Raw genomic sequence first — 20,854 nt, forward strand, 5'->3', positions numbered from 1 at the left:
TTTTAATTGCTTTTTTTAAATTAAAAACAAATCAAATGAACAACTCAGTTTTTGAGGATACAAACCTCCTTCTGTATTAAAATGCAAAATAACTTACATTTTTGCCATGTAAACATAGAAACTCTATGAAAAATGATATATATCGTGTTTTTGTAGTTATACAGACAGTACAGTGCTCTGTTTAGAAGTGTACGTTCTGGCCCTAGCCAGCTTGGCTCAGTGGACAGAGCGTCAGTCTGCAGACCAAAGGGTCCTGGTTTGATTCCAGTGAAGGGCACATACCTCAATTGCAGGCTCCTCCCTGGCCCGGGCCCTGGTCAGAGTGCTTGCAGGAGGCAACCAATTGATGTGTTTCTCTCACATGGATATTTCTCTCTGTCTTTCCCTCACTCTTCCACTCTCTCTAAAAAACCAATGGAAAAATATTCTTGGGTAAGGATTAAAAAAAGTGTGTGTTCTGAAGATAAACTTCCTAGGGTCAAATCTTTTTTTTTTCTCCCTGCTTTAATTTAAAATATTATCCCTGATATATTTATTAATTTTTATAAAAATCTTTATTGTTGAAAGTATTATATATGTCCCCCTTTTTCCCCTTTTGACCTCTTCTAGCCTGCCCCACCCCCTGCCACAGGCCTTCACCACCCTATTGTGGGTGTCCTTGGGTTATGCATATATGCATACAAGTTCTTTGATTGACCCCTTCCCCTCCATCCCCCCCACCCTCTTTCTCCCCGCCTTCCCTCTGAGGTTCCTCAGTCTGTTCCATGCTTCTATGTCTCTGGATCTGTTTGATTCTACTACTAGCTTTGTGCCCTAAGGTCACAAGTTTCTTAAACTGCTGGAGATTCCTTTGTAAAATTCGGATATTATGGATCACATGGGTTGTTGTGAGGATTAAATAAAGTAAGGTATTTAAACATTTTATGGTGTGCCTGGCACGTAATAATTGCTCCATAAATGTTTGCTATTATTGGAACACCAGAGTAAATACCTTCATTCAGAAATGAAACTTTGTGTATAATACTTGGTAGTGATCTCAGGTTTAATTTGTAGGTTTCTCTGTGTTTCTATATTTCGTTATAACCCTCAGCTAAGAATAGCACTAAGTTGACATGAAGTTATCAATTATATTTAAACAATGTGACTCAAAAGTCGAAGTGGATTACAGAGAGCAAAGAATCTAAAAGTCTCTAGCAAATTTCAGACTAAGAAGGAAGGACACCTTCTATATATAGTAGTTCAGAGCATCAGCTCTGGGACCAATTGCCCGGATTTGTATTCTGACTCCACACTTCACTGACTCTATGACCGTGAGTAAACTACTTGACATCTCTCTGCCTCAGGCTCTTCATCTGTCAAATGGTGATAATAAACTCAGCAAGTTCATTTATTTTATTGTTGACAGTATTACAGGTGTCTCCTATCTTTCCCCGCTTGGTCCCCCTCCACCCAGCCCTGCCCTACCATAGCCCTTCACCACACTATTCTCTGTGTCCGTGGGCTACCCATAGATATATGTAACTTCTTTAATTAATCTCTCCCAGTCCCTCTCATGCCCCTCCCCTCTAGATCTGAAGTATATATGGTCTCTCTCTCTCTTTCTCTCTCTCTCTCTCTCTCTCTCTCTCTCTCTCTCTCTCTCTCTCTCTCTTTCTCACACACACACACATACACACACACACACACACACACACACAAGGTCATGTTTAATAGAGTTTAGATGCTGTAACTGAAATATGCAAAGTGCTTAGAAAAATGCCTTTCACAAAATAAGCAATATAAAAGTGTTTACTGTTGATCCCTAGCTTGTATATATGTAGATTTTGGGATTGTTTTGTTTTGAAGGGAAAATAAATCAGAAATTAGATTTTTTAATTTTTTTGACCTCAAGTTCAATATACTGCAATATAGGTCTATGGTAACTTCAAGTTTTTCTTAATAAAACTACAGCTTTCTTGAAAATATAATTGGTGTTTCATTTAAAAGCAGAGTTAGTACTCTTACGATAGTCTATTCTTTCATAATGTTCTAGAAAAAAAGAAGTCCCTTTTCTACTGGCAGAAATCTCTATGCCAGCACATATGAAGGATACTCACTGTGTCATTGACAAGCTCTGTGGTCTTCTGTGTGTTGATACCATTGACCTCTCTGTCCTTGAAATGGCCTCTTTCTGGGCAACTTGACATAGACATGGCACTGCTGTGGGTCCCCTGCCTGCCTCCCAGACATTGCTTCTCTGATTTTCCAGGCAATTCTTTTGTTGTCTGACCCCCCCCCCCCCGACCTCGACATGTGTGCCAGCACCCACGCCTTAGCCTCCTTTCTGCAGACACTTCCTCGGGACCCCCCGCCCCAAAGGCTTCCCCTTTCCTCTCTAAGCAGAGACCTCATCTGTTCTATTCTCCCACATTAAGTCCAGCGTTATAGTCCCAGAAGCCTGCTAAAGCTTCCACTTGAATTTCTCACTGCCACACTGAAACCAGACTTCCATTTCTTCAAAAATGTTTACCCTACCCATTCTGCTGTGTGTTAGGGTTACCATGCTGGGTGTAGGCCTTTGCATTAGCATGTTGCTCCTGTCTCTTGACTTTTTTTTTTTTTTCTGATTTGGACTTACTGCTACCTGCCATTCTAGGTCAGAACCTTGTTCTTCAGCAACTACACAGTTTCCCCCATCCAAGATTTCACTTTCTACAGCTTCAGTTAACCAAGGTCAACTAGGGTCCCAAAATATTAATTCCAGAAATATACAATTCATGTTTTACATTGCACACCATCCTGAGGAGTGTGATGAAGTTTCAAGATTCCCACATCATCCCACCCAGGATGTGACTCATCCCTTTGTCAAGTTCTCTGCACAATAGATCCTCCCCACCCATAGTCAGGGAGCAGCCTTCTTGGTTATTAGATCAACTGTAAGTATCACAGTGCTGTTGCTCAAGTCACCCTTATTTTACTTAATGATGACCCCAAAGTGCAAGAGTGGTGATGCTGGCAATTCAGATATGCCAAAGAGAAGACACAAGGTTCTTTCTTTAAGTGAGTTAATAAGGAAAGAAGTTGTATCCTGAGGTTGCTAAGGTCTACAGTAAGAACCAATCTTATCTGTGAAACTATAAGAAGGAAAAATAAATTTGTGCTAATTTTGCTAGTGTATCCTAAACTGTAAAAGTTATGGCCACAGTATGTGACAAGTACTTAAGATAGAGAAGGCATTAAATTTATGGGTGGAAGATATGTTCTGATTGATGGCAATGTGGTGCACCAGAAAGCAATGAGTCTACCAGAAGACTTTAGCAAGGGATCCTCTGAAACCAGTGACCACATTCATATAACTTTATTTTAATATATTTGAATTGATTTGAGAGAGAGAGAGAGAGAGAGAGAGAGAGAGAGAGAGAGAGAGAATCATTGATCGGCTGCCTCCTGCACACCCTGAAACCCGGGCATGTGCCCTGATGGGGAATTGAATACTGGTTCATAAGCCGATGCTCAACTACTGAGCCACACTGACCAGGCCACATAACTTTTATTAGGGTGTATTGTTACAATTATTTTGTTTTATTAGTAGTTATTGTTCATCTCTTACTGTGCCTATTTATAAATTAAACATTACCATAGGTTTGTGTGTATAGGAAAACACAGAGTATATACAGAGTTGTGGACTATCCTCTGTTTCAGGCATCTGCTGCGGGTGCTGTGTCCCCTGCAGATCAGGGGGACTGCTGTGCCTCCTAGGAGATGGTCCCATGGCAGGTGCTTGCCTTCAGGTGCTCTACTTCCAGGTGCTCTCCTGCAGGTCATTCTCCACAGCACCGACAGGCTGATAACCTTCCCTTCCACTAGCCTTTTACCCTTTCCAGAACTTTCCTGTTCCCACCTCTATAAAGTGCAAGTACATTTGTCTTTCAAATCTTTCTGGAGTTTGCCTTTAAAGTATGTTTCCACCCCAACCCCCCAATATGAACCTTTGGAATGTGCCGCGCACACACCTTGTACTCACCATGCTAGCCCTGTAGCTCCCCCTGCTCTGATAAGTATGCATCAACTTTGCTTTTCAGGTCTTCAAAGACAACTGCTCTCTAAACATTCTTAAATTATATTTGAATCTAACATAGTCTCTGGAACAGTAAAAATATAGAATTACATAAATGTAAAAAAACAACAAAGAAACAAACAAACAAACAAACACTATTACCCCTGAATGAGACCAAAGAGAAAATATGCTACTCAATCTTCTTATTTTATAAATGAGGAATCTGAACACCTGAGATGGGTTATTTAAAAATTTAATAGTTATATACTCAGATTTGTGGTTACCTTCTATTCATGGCACATGGTATCCATTGCTTTTTACATTGTTGTTATAAAGTTTTATCTAGAATAGATTTGCTTTTGATTAGAAATATTAATTTAGAGAAATTATAACAGATAATAGTACTGAGGATAAGAAAATACGGCAAAAGTGTGAAAGTAATAAGAGATAGAAGGATTGAAAATATCGCAATGCATTGATTAGAGTTTGTGCTTAAGAAATGATTGTTGACTGGCTCGTTGAAAGCTCACACCTGTCTCCCTACTCCCTAGCAAACAGTCTTCACCCACTTACCACAGACAAGTACTTTTCATAGCTACATTTTCAGCATAAGGTCAAAGGAAGAGAAGAGTAACAGGTCAGCTGGCAAAACTGTTTCTGGCCCTGCAGGCTTCCTTTAACTTTAACTGAGCTCCCTGGAGGTGGTGCCTGCGGAGCCAGTGCCCTAGTCTGCAGACAGGAGTGTGGACTTCCTTTAGCCACCTCGCTCTTCCTAGAACTCTCTTTCCCACACAAAGTTTAACTGGGCAAGTGCAACACTACAAACAGCATGAGTAAAGAAAGTGAAGTGGAAATTCCCATATGCACAGGAATATTTGTAAAACGAGAGAAGACTACATTCCGCATGCTGACTCATTGTTCACATGCCTTCTCTTATTTTGGAAACTTTAAGAGCTGCCCTCAGCAGCCCCACCTCTGCGTGGTTTCCGCCAGCACTTTAGACCTTCCTGACCGGGCTCACTGAATTACAGGCCCCCAAGTGAACTCTCTGCGGAGAAACAGAAATAGGCTGTGGCTGGAGTCTGCTTATAGAGGGGCCTAAAAAGCCGAAATCTAAAGCGCAAAGAACTCTGGATACTGGGAGAAATGAAAAATGGATCCACTGTGCAATGTAATTCTGATACAAGCTACCTAGAGTGAGGTTGGGTTTCACAGGTTCAGGGCACAGTCCCTGCAAGACTGCACTCAGACACCAGCTGCAGGTTTGGTGGTCCCCAGGCTACCCACACTTCCGACCAGCTGGCTACAAATTCAGCCTTTCCCACAGCCCCTCAGGTTTGAGAATTTGCTAGTGGTGATGTAAGAAGTCCAAACCTGTAGATAACTTCTTAAAAATGTTTTGATTGATAATAGAGAAATAGGAAGGGAGAGGGAGAGAGAAACATCTATCTCTGTGGGCTGCCTCCTACACACCCCCTACTGGGAATCAATCCCACAACCCCGGCATGTGCCCTGACAGGGAATCTTAACCTGTGACCTCTCTGAGCCACACCTGCTAGAGCCTGTGGGTAATTTTTATAAGAGTTTATTTGAGCCAAACTGAAGACACATGCTGGGGAGAAAGCTCTCAAATGCTCCAGAGAATAAGAGTTTTGCAGCTTCTTTTGTGCATTTGAAATTAAGGGAGGAATTTAAGGAAGACTCTATGGAGTGGGGTGAAAGCAAGAAGGGGTGGTGAGTTACAGGTTATAGAATAGTTAACAGGATTATGTGCTTTTTGCAGCTGGTTATGGTTTATTTCAAAAGTATGTTAACCTAGATACGCAGAAACAATGGACAGGCCTTGCTTAAGGCAAATATAAACTTCTGACTAAAAAGTTATATGCCTGGGGCCTTACTACCCACCATGGCCTGCCCAGTTAAGAATCTATTATCATGTCACCCTGTGAGGTCAACTTCCATAGAACCCCATCTTTTTTTTTTCATTCACACTAGAACAACTCTTTGAATTTAAGAAAGTACCTTGGTTAAAATTACAATTTTACTACAAAATGTACAAATCAGAACCAGCCAAGTAAAGAGGCACATATGGCAAGCAAGTCTAGGAGGGTCCCAAGCATGAGGCTTTTGTTCCTCAGGACAGATCGCCTTCCCAGCACATCAATGTGCATCACCAACCAAGATGCTTACCCAAGCCCCAGGGGCCAGAATCTTTCTGGGGCTTCATTCTGTAGGCAGGATTGATTGAATCACAAGCAATGTGATTAAACTCACTCCCCAATGCTCCTTCACTTCAGGCTGATATCCAGGCTCAGAGCTCATGTTGGTCTTTCTGTTGAGGCCAGCACCCCACCCATCCTGAAACTACTTAGGGGTTCCAAGTATATCAACTCATTAGCATAATGTGGTCCCAGGGGAGTACCATGAAAAAGAACACTTCTATTACTTGCAAAATTCTAAGGGTTTAGAAGTCCCTTTTCAGGAACTCAGGACAAAGACCAAACAAAAATGCTATTAAACAAACAACACACAGAAAATAGAAGATGAATTGGATCTATTTAAGCCATGAAAAACTAACACAAAAAAATATATGATTTTTATGATGGAGAAACCACAGAAAAATGTCACTTGAATGTAAAATGAGGGTCATTAAATATCATTAGATCTTTAAAATGTGTTTTTCACTCACGGGTTCATTTATACAGCATTATTTATTGAGTGTCTACCTCCTATGCTAGTCAATGAAGGTATACCAGTACACTGCCCCTGTTTAAAAAATAATAATTTTATTTGTATTACATTAAAAAGAGGAAGGATGGTGCTGAGGGGTGGGAGTGGCTGGGGAGAGGTCAATAGGGGGGGAGGGAAGGAGACATATGTAATATTAAACAATAAAGAATTTAAATTAAAAACATAAAAAAGAGGGAGAATGAAGAAGTTGAAATTATTTGCTTGTTTTAACTACAATCAAAATGAACCAGAGTTCTGGGATAATCATTAATTTTTCCTTGTCAAATATGATGTTAAGAGAGCCCCTCAAATACAAAGCATTTGTCGTCAAGTCTATATCGGAGAGGAATTTTGGGAAGTGGGGGGTTATAGGAGAAATGTATATGTTGTTTGTTTCACCAGAAGGCTACCATTTGGTCTTATGTTTTTAAACAAAATCAAGAAGTGCTTTGAAATGCGATGTTTTTTAAACTGTTCTTTTTTTGCTTTCCTGTAATTGGAGCAACATACTAATTTCTACAAGTTGTGACTACTAACAGAGAGCAATCACCTCACAGACTTGTACCGGAGAGACGAAACCATCCAGGTGACAGGCAATGGCCACGTGCAGAGTCCCCGCTTCCCAAACAGCTACCCCAGGAACCTGCTTCTGACATGGCGGCTCCATTCCCAGGAGAAAACAAGGATACAGCTAGCCTTTGACAATCAGTTTGGATTAGAGGAAGCAGAAAATGATATCTGTAGGTAAGTGGAGAAAAATATCCAGTTTACAGAACTCTTTCAAGGTGAAAAATAAAAGATGAATTGAAAAGCATCACATCAAACTCCCCTTTTGGGCTCTTTGGACCTGCTCAAGATGCACCACTTCTTTCTCAAAAAGCCTTATGTCAAACTACAGCGGGAAGGCCGGGGAGGGGAGGGGTGGGGGGTAAGAGATTAACCAAAGGACTTGTATGCATGCATATAAGCATAACCAATGGGCACAAGACACTGGGGGGTATGGGAGGCTAGGGGAAGGTCAAGGGGAGAAAAAAAAAGGAGACATATATAATACTCTTTGTAATACTTTAAGCAATAAAATAATTTTTAAATAAAAGCCTATGTCAGTCTTAACGGACAAAATAAACTGGGGCATGGACGGTGCTGTGGAGGGGTCTAGTAGCCTCACTTTCACACCTGTCAGAGCCAGGCTGCATTGCCCCCAGCCCCCAGAGAAGGCAGGAGTCTGCTACTACAACAGCCTCTGTGAGTAGATGGATGCATCCCATAACCCTACATCACCTGCAGCCAAGGCTTGTGGCTCTGGCCCAAGTCAGCCTTGGGCTCAAGGAGTGTGTACCCTACTTGACTCCAGGAACTAATCAGACTATGTAACCTCTGCACAGTAACAGTTCCCGCAGCACTGGGAGAGGGTGACGGCGAGGACCTACGGTGTCAGGCCCTTACCCTGACATCATAGTTTTAAGGTCTCAGGTGGGTGTAAGAAGGAAGAGGTGGCAACCCCAGGGACTGTGCGCTCCTCATGGTCTGTTTCTTGTAGTTTCTGAGTCAGCATTAGAAGATAAAACCATGGCTGATAATCTCCCTGTTTTGGAATATTTATCAGACAAAGCCCTGGCTATTGTTTTTTTTTTGAATTGTCTGCTCCACAGCATTTTATTCACTTAATTAGCATATATAAGACTCCGGGAGGATTTTTCTCTTTTCTGTACTTAACTGTGCACACTTATTCTGCATTGCCAATGAACTACTGAGCTGCTAAATCCTTCCAGCAGGTTTATTTTTCTTTGAATAATAAAAAGAGGGAGCCTCAAATTTGGCTGTCCTTTGTTGCATGTATATTATGCTGACAGTTTTTTATTATGTTGCTATGTTTTTCAAGAATAATAGCAGTGACTGTGACTTTTTAGGACCATAGAGGGTACTGTATGTCCGAAAACAGATTCAAATACCTGCCAGAAGGGCCAGTCAGTAGTTACAAGGAGGATAAACTAGAGCAGATCTTGTTTCTTTTCAACCTTGAAATAAAGAACTAATTTTCTGCACTGGAAAAGCAAAAACAGTTTATGAGAAACACACACACACACACACACACACACGCCACTATTGAAAGATTATTAAAGGTGATGACACGGAAGGAGAAAGCCAGGTTTCTATTACTGAACAGGGATTTTGATTCTGGTAGTGAGAGAGCTCTTTTGGCATCCTGGCCTCTAAAACAGAAGAAGAGAAAGCTAGAATGGTTAGCTTTGTGGCCCTCCATCAAATCTAGTTGCTCCTCAAAATGTATGGAGAAGTAGAGGAATAAGAGGTGGACAGGGGCGAGAAGAAGGGAAAGACACAGTTCAGAGACTCTCCTCAGTGCTCCCTAAGAAACATGGTGGTGCTCTCTTGACATTAGATCCGGAGCAGATGTTACACTGCTGATGTGTCCTCAAAAAACAAGAACGACCTATTGCCATCTTAACAAAGTTTCCAGTAAACGCCTGCTTTGAGCAGTAAATATGATTTACACATATTGTATATAAAATGAAATGCAATTGGTTTTCTACCCTCTAGTCCCAAGCCTCCTTGACGTTTATACTGTATTATTTTATTGCTTGAAATAATTCGTTGCTAGTTCTTTTCACTTTCCAAGCACCGTATAAAATTTAAGTAACTAGTTTACACAGTGCCCAAGAGTTAACCAGCTGGGAAAATCATATAAACCTTCTTATTCTGCTCATAACGTAACTGAGGCAAAGGACATAGGCTCTCATAAATCACTGCCAACAAAATTAAGTCAGCATGCTGTTGTATTTGCCTCCTCCTTAGGCTATTCTGCCCAACCAATAAGAGCTCTGAGGTGCATGGGTATGGCCGTAAAGCCATATTAAATTTCCTTTATATTTAGATGTGGTGTTTCTCATGCTGATTCCTTTTGGCAATTGTGACAAATATATATATAAATGTTTAACAGGTTTATGCTGTCACAGGAAAGGGACCAGGACTGATGGGGGTCTGCCCTGGCATAGTATGGAATGTGTAGGTTCTTAACTCCATGCAGGAAAGATTTCATGATATGAGTCCAGGTGATTTTGAGAGTAAGTTTATTAAACTGGGGACAGTGAAACAAAGGAAGGGCTTAAGATACAAGAGGCAAGATCAGAGCAACAGGAGTGAGCCGAGGTGGAGCTGCCTTGACCCTTTGGGAACGTGAGGAGGAGTTGAGCCTAGGCATGGCTGCCTTGGCCTTTTAGAAGGAAAGTCAGAGAGGTAGAAGAAGTGAGCCAGCTGGGCTGCATGGGCTCAGGAAACAAGTTACCCAGGCAAAAGGAGAGCCTTTGGAGACAGGTTCAGGCGTTAGTCAGGGACAAGCTGCCACTTTCTTGTTGCTCCTCTTGTGGCAAGTCTCCTGGGAGCCTTTAGAGTTTAGAAAAAGAAAGCGAAGATACATGCCTGAGGAAAGAATGGGGGTGGGGGCCGGGTGTGCTCCAGGGAGAGCGCTCATTGTGTCCTTTGTCTTAGGGTTTTTATTTGTTTCAAAAGGCAGGAATTTTAGGGGAGGTCTCAGGGGAGGATCTCAATAGAATATTCAGCTGCCTCCTTAGGTGTGTCCTTTGATATGCTGATGCATCAAAATGAGCTCATAGAGGGATTAGGGCAGTGATTCCCAAAGTGGGCGCTACCGCCCCCTGGTGGGCGCTGCAGCGATCCAGGGGGGGCCGTGATGGCCACAGGTGCATTTGTTTTAACTTTTTATGTATTACCTTTCTGTTCTGAGTTCAATAAATAGTTTCATAATTTCAAACTTCAATGTTTCTAATTTACACCTTTCTTTACTATATTTTACGAAAGAGGTAGAAACATTAATACATATATCTTTCTGTTTAATTGCTATTAAAATTTTAAAAAATTAATTTCCAGGGGGCGCTGAGTAATATTTTTTCTGGAAAGGGGGCGGTAGGCCAAATAAGTTTGGGAACCACTGGATTAGGGTCATTATTTGGTCAGTTTCGCCTTCAAAGAATGTCACCCAAGGGGGACCAGGACTGAGGTGAGCCTGCCCCCTGCATGGTCTGGAATGTGGAAGCCATTTACTCCTAAGTGTTTTTGGTTAGGGAAGATAATACCTCTTGATTTATTATCTGGCTGTAAATTGCCAGCCATTTAACTATCTGCCTCAGTTTCCCCAGTCCATTTGCCCAGGAATTTTCCTAGGTCTTACTCACCGGCTTCAATGTCACTGTTCACTGTGAATGTAAATCATTTGCATTGAGAAGTCATTTGGGGAGAGGTGGAGGGGAGGAGTGAGACACTGATGCCCAGAACCAAAAGGCAAACAGCTCATCAAGTACAATGCTCCAAGATGTTGAGTGTCTGGAAATAGTATAAATGGTCCTTAGAAGATGTCAAGTCTGTCACTGAAGATGTCCTATTATGTGAGGGAAAGGTGGGATGGAATGGAGGGACCTCGAGAATCAAATGGTTGTATGGAATGTCTAAAGAGGTTCAATCCTGGCACCCCATGTTTCTCTGACCAACGCCAAAAAGGAACCTATGGTCTTAGGCTCATTCACCTCCTGGTTTGACCAGCCCAGATATTTACAGTATTGATTAGCACACATCCTTACCCAAGTCAAATGATTTTCATTATGATAAAAGTCATATTTTATTATATTAGCCTTTCAAAAGACAGTGTCCCAAAAGAAAAATGTGATTTCTATTGTGCAATGAAGTGCTGGTTCTGTATGCTGTACAGCTACAGATTAGTTCCTTTTTAAAGAAAGTACTGCGTGTGGTTAATTAATTCAAAGTGGGATTTGTCTGAAAATCTTTATATAGCAAATATTTGACCATATAATTAGGGCAACATCTTCCCAAATATGATGATAGATTATAGTTATTAGTTTTTCCAGGAAAACCTTATAAGCCAGATGCTCAGAATATAGCCCGTTTTGATTATTAATGATTTGAGAACAGTCATGGCTAAATGTGTATAAAGGTTCTCTCAGAACAGATTGTGGAAGTTTGTATTTATAAAACTTAATCCAAAAACTAGCTTTGATTTTAACATATCTGTAGGTTATAATTTTTATTCCATCTAGTAGGTAATAAATCTCAGATGTTTCAAAGTCTACTTTAATAAAAATTTGTTTCTTTTTGTGAAATTGATACTAGATATGATTTTGTGGAAGTGGAAGATGTATCTGAAACCAGTACCATTATTAGAGGACGATGGTGTGGACACAAGGAAGTTCCTCCAAGGATAACATCAAGAACAAACCAAATTAAAATAACATTTAAGTCAGATGACTACTTTGTGGCTAAACCTGGATTCAAGATTTATTATTCTGTTGTGGTAAGTAGCTTAGCCATGCTGTGATTAAAAGAAGACACTGATTTCATGAAGTATAGGGGTCATTTTCTATGATTAAACACAGTGCTATGAGGGTGAAGGAATTTCATCAATTCCCTTTGGTGTACTTTGTTCCTACCGATAGCCAAAATGGTAAAGCCATTTTTAGTAAAGAATACCATTTTGGATCTATTAAGTCAACTCTTGGGCCCAAACATTTTAAACACACACACACACACACACACACACACACAACATAGAGAATAGAAAAAGTAAAATGGTTTCTAGTAAAGCAGATACTATATTACCTTTGATTCAATTGATGCAAGATAAATGTATAGCCAGATAGAAGGTGAGAGTTGAGCCTTTTTGATTTGAAAGTTGTCTATGTATTCTGATCACATAAAAGGGCCCTAATGACTTTAGTGTAAATTATCACTCAAATTTGAAAAGGGTCTGTGTTATAATCATACAGCCTCAGAGGTAGCAAGCATCCTAAAGATCATGAGGTGTATTCAGGACCTACGAGTTGGATTCTTGTCTACTACACCCATGCTTATTTGTGGTATCTCCTCTACTCAAACACCTCAGTAGTCACTTCCAGCTTTAAGTGGTTCTGTTAGAAAATGTTTAACGTTTTATCAAACCAAAATTGACATTGTAGTTAGTTCTACTTGTTGGGCCACACAGTCACAGCCACTTCTTCAGTTAATCAGTCATTCATAAAACAATATAAAGTTCCTGCTTGTTGTTAGACACTCTCATAGGTATAGTAGATACAAAGGTAAGCAGGACAGACAGGTTATTGACCTCTTGGAACTTATAGTTTGATAAATATAACAATTAACAGCCCTGGTCAGTATGGCTCAGTTGGTTGGAGTGTCATCCCTTACATGGAAGGGTTGCAGGTTCGATCCCCAGTCGGGGCACATGTTTCTCTTTCATGTCAATGTTTCTCTCTGTCTCCCTTTATCTCCCTCTAAAATCAATAAGCATATCCTTGGGTGAAGTTTTTTTTTTTTTTAAAGGGGGTAACAACTGAGAACGATGCATATTAAGACAGAAGTACTGGGTGTGATAGGTCAAGCCCAGGAGGCAGCAGAATAATTTTGCCTATATATTATCTTAAATATTCCTGAGTCCTTTAACTGTGCATAATATATTGTTTTTTGTTCTCTCAGCAACATTTTTCACTCTCATTCAGTTTGTTTCCATCCCCTTTCAAAATGCAGATGGCAAAATAGACCACAGTACTATATATTGAATGAATTTGTAGGGGTTGTCCTCATATGAGTTAAATTTAGAATAGAAACAAATCTTGCTTTTTGTAAACTAAAGGGTTTTTTGTTTGTTTTGCATTATTGGGAATCATTGAATACTAAATGAATTCTACATCAGAACATTGTAAATGAAGGAAATAGCATGTGGTAACACTGTTCCAGTTTTAATTTGAAAATAATCCATCAAGCATGATTTACATTATTGCAAACTCAGGCAGTGCTGCTCAGCATTAAAATTGAAGGGTGAGCCTTTGGTCTCTACATCTCTTTGCCTTTTAAGGTGTTCATTGACGCATGTGTTCTCAATTGTTCATGGAAAAAACTGGCTTGGCGTGTGATGGATAGGCTTAATGAAGGGCCTCCCCAACCCCCTTATTTTCAAGCACTATTAGTGTGAGTATACTTTTTTATGAAGCTTTGGTTGTGACTAAGTTGAATGGTCCATAAATCAGTTAGAAACACCCCACCACTAATACAATGTCTTTAAGGAGAAGTAGTATCTTTTTATAGAAAAGGAAGTACAAGCATGACTTTAGGGAAGGGTGAGTACGCCTGTTTGAGGAGTTTTGCAGTGTGGTGGAGGCTCATCGCTCATCTCCTAGCCAGTGTGCAGTGGAATTTTGTGCAGTCTCTGTGGTTTGAATGAAAACTATTCGGCGTCACTCCACTCACTCGCTCATTCACCTCCACCAGTAGCTACATTCAATTATGTTTTTTAGATATGTTGATAGTATAAAATTTTTGTGCATTTCTCTACTGGACACTTGGTCTGCACTGATTGAGAATAATGTCAGGCTCTCTTTCCACTCCTGATAGGCTTCTGGCACAAAACATGATCAGTTAGAGTCCACGCGTGTTAGTGGCTGAATTCCAAGAGGTAGAATGAGCTTAATCTTCAGGTGTGTATAGACTCCAGATCTATGTGATTTTTTTTTTTTTTATTAAACTCATTTGAGTCTTGCTCTGCAAGGACAGAAGGTCAATTATGGCTTGGCCAATGTATTGGGAAGATCATTTTGTTCCTGTTTAAATTTTCTTGAAGAGACAATAAAGCAGAGCTTATTAACTCAAATGTATAGAGTCTGGGCTTAAAACACAAAATGGGCCAAGTGTAAATTGACAGTACAGAGTGGGATTAAAAATGGCAGGTCTTCTTTAAGTCTGTAAATAATGACTTTTAGAATGTATTGAAGGTCCATAAAACCTCTAGAAGTCTAGGGGTCAGAGGCAGCTGCTATGCAACTGCAGGCTTAAGGAGTGGTAGGTGCTAGGGAAATTGAACCTTAGAATGGCTTTTCAGAAGTCAAGTGCTCTTGAAAAATGGCAAGTGGCTATTTGGATCAGGCAAGATCAGCTCCATTGGAAACTCTTGCCTCTTCCTTGCCTCAGTGACTCTCCGTGGGCAAGGCCTTCTGACACTGCAGGTTATAGGCGTGTAGGGACACAAGGGCCTCTTACACAAAAGTCACATCTACATGGTCCATGCTTATCATGTTTTTGGAATATCAAGTCCAGTTTTTAGCCAATTTTTCATCAACTTTTCAGTCTAGGAAGACATAAATAATATCAAAATCACTTATTTTTGGTTGAGAATGATTCTTGTATTACAACTAGAGACCTGGTACACGGATCCGTGTACTAGTGGGGTCCCTCAGCCTGGCCTGCACCCTGTTGCAATCCAGGACCCCTCGGGGGATGTCAGACTGCCGGTTTCTGCTGAGGGATGTAGTAGTGTGCAAAGTGGCCGGCAGCCTGGGAGCAGCCAGGGCTTGGGCACTGCACTGCTCCTGCTCATCCCAGCCCTGCTGCTCCTACTGCCGCAGCCCCACCGCTCAGTAGCACGGCCGGCTGCAAGGTGGGAGAGGCTCCGGACTCCGCAGCTGCGCTCACCAGCTAGGAGCCCGGCTTCTGGCTGAGCAGCACTCCCACTGTGGGAGCACACTGACCACCAGGGGGCAGCTCCTGCGTTGAGCGTCTGCCCCCTCGTGGTCAGTGTGCATCATAGTGACCGGTCGACCAGTTGCTTAGGCTTTTACATATATATATAGATTTTGTTTCATGTACTTAAATTCAGTCTCTACCATTTTTACAGCACCTATCACAGTCTCTCCTGGGGCAAGGGAGGTACCACAGCCACATAGGACCAGAGCTGTGCTGTAAAGCTCATTTTGGACTGAATAGGGTTTCCCTTTGCTTTTATATCTATAAAATGGGGATAATAATTGGAGTTGGTGTGAGGTTTTAAAATGATCACAAATATTTAGCACAGCACCTAGGATATAATAAATTTGCTCAATAAATAATAGTGATAATGATCCTATCTCTACCATCACAAATGGTGTATATATCTTTCTTCCAGGTAATTGATAATGAATTATTTGAGGGTAGGACAAGTATCTTATCCCTGTGGGTGTTTTACAGATTGCTTTGTTTATCTATGGCTAGATAGTGCATTTGTTGAATTGACTCTTTTCCGAGAATATATGATTTATAATAAGGATTGCCTAATTTCATTTTCTTGTTTACCTATTCAGCCTTCTTTTGTGATTTTGCTCCATTGAAGAGAATACACATTTTCAGAGGCCATAATTAAGCTAATGTTATCAAACACTTGTTAGCAAGATGTGATTATCTAAGTAAATTAGGCTCTCCCACCTCAAATCTGTTGTTTTGTGTTATGAATGGATGGATATTTTTATGGAGGCCATTAAGTAGATTATTGGGAAGATGTCCAATTACAAGGCTCCAAAGGATGTTGTGCAAGAAATGAGCAACATAAGTATGAATTTCAGTTCTGTTGCTCTCCGGCTAAGGGCTCAATTTTTCATCTGTAAAATGGTGATAATATTACCTAAGATTAAGTAGATGTGATGATTAAATTACATGACTTTTAAGGCACTATGCCTAGATAAGTTATTAATTACTCAAATACCTGCTGCTCTTATTGTTATCATTATCACTGCTATTGTCATGAATGTATCAGGCAACCAGTGAACTTGCTGGACCTATACACAAAGCCCAGTGGTTAGTGTGTACTTGTGCACATGTACAGACACCTCTGACCATGATTCACTCCCTCCATCCAACTTAGAAACATTTTATTGTACATTGTAGCAAACACAAAAAGTTGTATATGTTTAATAGAAGGTACATTTTCAAAATTCAAAAGTAAAAAATCAAGGTATTTGAAAGTTATTCAGAAACTTTCTTTCTGTAATAACAAGCTAGTTTATTTTTTACGAAAACACGGTTTTATCAGGCCGGTTACTTAACTATGTATCTACGCAGTTTGAATTAACTTCAAGTGGTGCAGTTAGATTTCCACTGAGATTAAAATTCTGTAGGAATCATGGTTTTGCATTATAAATGATCATGTAAAATAGAAGAAGATGGAGAAGAAAAAGGGGGACTAGAACCAAGGAGTTGAATAAGATCATATATCAATTATAACAACTTTTACAGATTCTTTTTTATTATTATTACTGATTTGAAAGCGAGAGAGGGGAGCATCAATTTGTTGTTCCACTTATTTATGCATTCATTGGTTGCTTCTTGTATGTGCCCTGACCAGAGGTCAAACCCATAACCTTGGCATATTGGGATGGCGCTCTAACCAATTGAGCTACCCGCCATGTCCTTTGAAGATTCTGTGTTTCCCTAAAACTTAGCAGTTGATGAAACAAAATCATGGTGGGCAAGTCATCCTCATTTGTCTACCTTGAGTTTTGAAAGACAGCTAGAGAATGTAGGAGGACCCCATCCACTTTTCTCTATAAAATGGGTGAGGATTCCATCTTTAATTGCATAGTCAGGAAAACTTAGGTGAGTGTACGGAGCACCCACTGTTGTTGCAGCCACTTCAGCCAGGACTGTAATAGAGCTAGGGACAGTCAAATTGGGGATCCTCACAGCAGAATCTGTTTACCTCAGTTTATTCCTTTCACAATTATTGGGAGATTGGGAGCTTTAAGGGCTGCGATATTGTTATTTAAGTGCCTACTGTGAGGCAGACCAGCCACAACCCTGGAGATAGAGAGTTTCTGACCTCAGGATCTTGCATGTGGGAGGAAAAAGACAACAGACATGTAAGTAAATGCAGGGTGTCCCCCAAAAATGTATGCACACTTTAACAGCTGATTCTATTGCATTTTGAATGTGAAATGTATTTTAATAAGCACTTCTATAATTATTCAAAGTGTGTATACATTTTTTTGGGACACCCTCTAGGGTAGTAAGTGTTTATATACAAACAAATTATTTGAAGTTCAATAAAGGCCAGAAATAAGGTAAAAGAGAGCAGTGTGATGGAGAATGACTGGGAAGGGGCTCAGTCCAGCTAGAGAGTCAAGGAAGACCTGCGCATGTAGCCTTTGAGTTGAGACCTGAATTAGGAGGAGGCACCCATGAGAAGCTATGCGAGAAGAGTGCTTTAAGCAAAAGCACAGCAAATGCTAAGACCCTGGGATAGAAAATAAATCTCTTTCCTTTGAAAGTAATAAGTATTTTGATTTCTTAGGGCTTAGGCTGCTGGAAGAAGGCAAATATAAGAGAGGGAAGTAGAGCAGTCCCTAACCACTGCCTCAGTCAACAGTGAGAAAGGAGATTTCTTATGCTTCTCTCAGCCCATCCCTATTTTGAGTGTCTCTCAAGTCTTTCTGTGTTGAGACCTGACAAACTTTTTTAGGTAGCGAAAACCAGAGGGTCAGCTAAGGCCAGATACTAAAAGAGTATTAGTAAGATATCAAATGAAATCTAAGGCAGAAAGAAAACCAGGGTCAGACAGGAGGAGAGCAGAGCAAGAGAGGCAAATGCATGCTCAAACATTCCTAACTCAATGTTGTTGCACTAGGCCGCCAAGCTTAAGGGTGTTGGTTGAAGCAGGCAATGTCTCATTGTTGCTGCATTTTATAGGCAAGGGTAGATAAGTGGTCTTCTTTAAAATTTTATAAGTGTTCTAAAATTTCATCAATGACAGAGATCGTTTTAATGGATTAGGGGGTCTCATTGGGTAAGTTTAATGTATCAGTTATTTAATCAGATTGCTTTCCTAAAACCTGAATACATAATGAGAATTTTAAGAGAGTTCATGAGATAGGCATAGGAAAATTTAATATAGTCCTGGAGCAAAGGATAATTTAACAAAGTGTATATATAGGTATGTGTAGAAGAAAATAGTAATGGGTAGGCAGGATGAAGAGGAAGTGGGCTCTTGCAATAGGAAGCAGAAGGATTAAGGGAGAAGGAGGAGACAAGAAAGTGAGGTGAAATGAAATCCTATGATAATATTATTTGGCCCAGTCCCATTCAGGGCATTGCTACTAGTTATGCATTTGTTTCAGTGCATTAGTCAACAGACATTTTATTGAGCATCTATTATGTTCCATGCACTATGATACATATCAGATATAGAGTAGGGAACAAAACAGCCAAGGTTCCTGCCATTATAGAACTTATAACTTGGCAGGCATAGTCCTAATGATGGCGGTGATGATGATAATGATAAATATATTATAAAATAAAAATAACAAAAAACATAGCATCTAACCCTTTGGGTTTTGTGAAGATTAAATACATGAGGCAAAGTATGTGAAGTGTTTAATGCAGTGCCTAGCATATCATAAATAATCTGCTGCTACTGAATTGTGCATTGTAAGTAGACTGATTTTAAAAATATATAGAATTTAGAGCTTCAGCATCTTAGAGATCTAGTGTCTAGGCCAGTGATGACGAACCTATGACACGCGTGTCAGAGGTGACATGCGAACTCATTTTTTTTGGTTGATTTTTCTATGTTAAATGGCATTTAGATATATAAAAATAAATATCAAAAATATAAGTCTTTGTCTTACTATGGTTGCGAATATCAAAAAATTTCTCTATGTGACACGGCACCAGAGTTAAGTTAGGGTTTTTCAAAATGCTGACACGCCGAGCTCAAAAGGTTCGCCATCACTGGTCTAGGCCAACGCTCTTATTTTACAAGTGAGGCAATGAACACAGATTAGGTGACTTTACAAATTAAACAGTGAACCCAGAGAGGTTATAAGTTTGTCTGTGGTCACAGAGCTCGCAAATACATGTTACCCATGAGATATAAAGCTGTGGATCAGCTTCAAAGAAAAATAAGATATCTGAAATTTTGCATACAATTTCAGGGAGCCCCCTGAATCTCATTTATCATGTCCTATGAGTCCTCTCAGATGTGGGTAAGAGCCCCACACATATTGCCGCTGCGTGCCATCTGACATTTGGAATGTTTTCTGCCATGTTGACCAGTCCTTCCCAACACAAACATGTGTTTGAAAAAATACTTTACTACTGTAATTAATTTTCCTCGTAAACCCCATGTGCTGATCACATGAGCAGATGACTCCCCATGTGTGAATCAACATGTGCTACTTTGCGAGGGAGGCTGTGTGACGACACCTGGACAGTGCAGTGTCCTTGTTTATCTGGAATTTAATTACACAGGCATGCTACAAGTACACCTTTATTCTTGAAAACCAGAAATATGTAGTGATTTTAAATGACTGTGCCTCTTCCTATACATATAACTTTCCATTACTGTGCTCTTTGATGTACTAATATTTTGGTAGGTCAAGAAAATGAGAAAGAAAGAAAAAGAAGACGGAAGAAAGCTATTCGACCATATTAGAAAATGGCTTGCGTGTTAAAGATATGCCTGAAAGAGCGGTATTTCTTTCTTTAAAAGCTATGAAGTGAACCTCAGTAAAACAGACTAACAAACAAAACAAAAAAAATACCTCCACCTAATGTTCACTTACAAATTCAACAGGCATTTCAGAGAATGTACTGTGGGTAATAATAAGAAGAATGTAATAGTCCTGTGAAGGAGAAACAATTATAAAATGCTGTGAATGGCAGGGATAAAGTGTGAATGTAATATTCTGGGCACACAAGGAAGAGATTTACTTAACCTCACAAAGGTGGAGATTGCTGGTGTAAGGGAAGCAAAAAAACTTTTTTCCTCTACCCTCTTAGGTTCTCTCTGTCTGGGACCCTGCAAATTAGACCGACCAAAGACAGGTTAACAAGAGAAAACAGAAGTTTCTTTTAAAAAATTGATTTTTAGAGAGAGAGGAAGGAAGAGAGAAAAATCAATGTGAGAGCTGAACATTGATGGGTTGCCTCCTGCAAGCTCCCTACAAGGAATGAGCAAGCATCCCAGGCATGTGCCCTGACTGAGAATCAAACCAGCAACCTCCCTGTGCAAGGGATGATGCCCGACCATTTGAGCAACACTGGCCAGGGCCAAACAGAAGTTTCTTAATAGATGTCATCACACACGGGAGCACTCAGTGCTGAGTAACTCAAAACGGTGGTTAGAAGTGAGGCTTATATAACATCTAACAGAGAATAAAAATTTTTAGAGAAATGAGAAGACAAGGGAAAAGGACTTTGAGTTTCTAGGCTAGCAAATTGTGGAAAATATGTAGATTAGATGAATAT

At 40.2% G+C, this 20,854-nt stretch overlaps 1 protein-coding gene across 1 annotated transcript in view; it reads left to right on the plus strand.

Moving 5' to 3' along the window:
* PDGFD (platelet derived growth factor D) overlaps positions 1–20,854 on the plus strand; it is a 221,849-nt gene that overhangs the window by 138,934 nt on the left and 62,061 nt on the right. Inside the window, exons 2-3 of the mRNA XM_081098110.1 lie at positions 7,306–7,510; positions 11,927–12,107. Of these exons, the coding sequence (XP_080954236.1) occupies positions 7,306–7,510; positions 11,927–12,107 (386 nt within the window). The remainder of the gene's footprint in view (positions 1–7,305; positions 7,511–11,926; positions 12,108–20,854) is intronic.

The sequence above is a fragment of the Myotis nattereri genome, assembly GCF_964212035.1.
Source record: "Myotis nattereri genome assembly, chromosome: 9".
NCBI classification, from domain to species: Eukaryota; Metazoa; Chordata; class Mammalia; order Chiroptera; family Vespertilionidae; genus Myotis; species Myotis nattereri.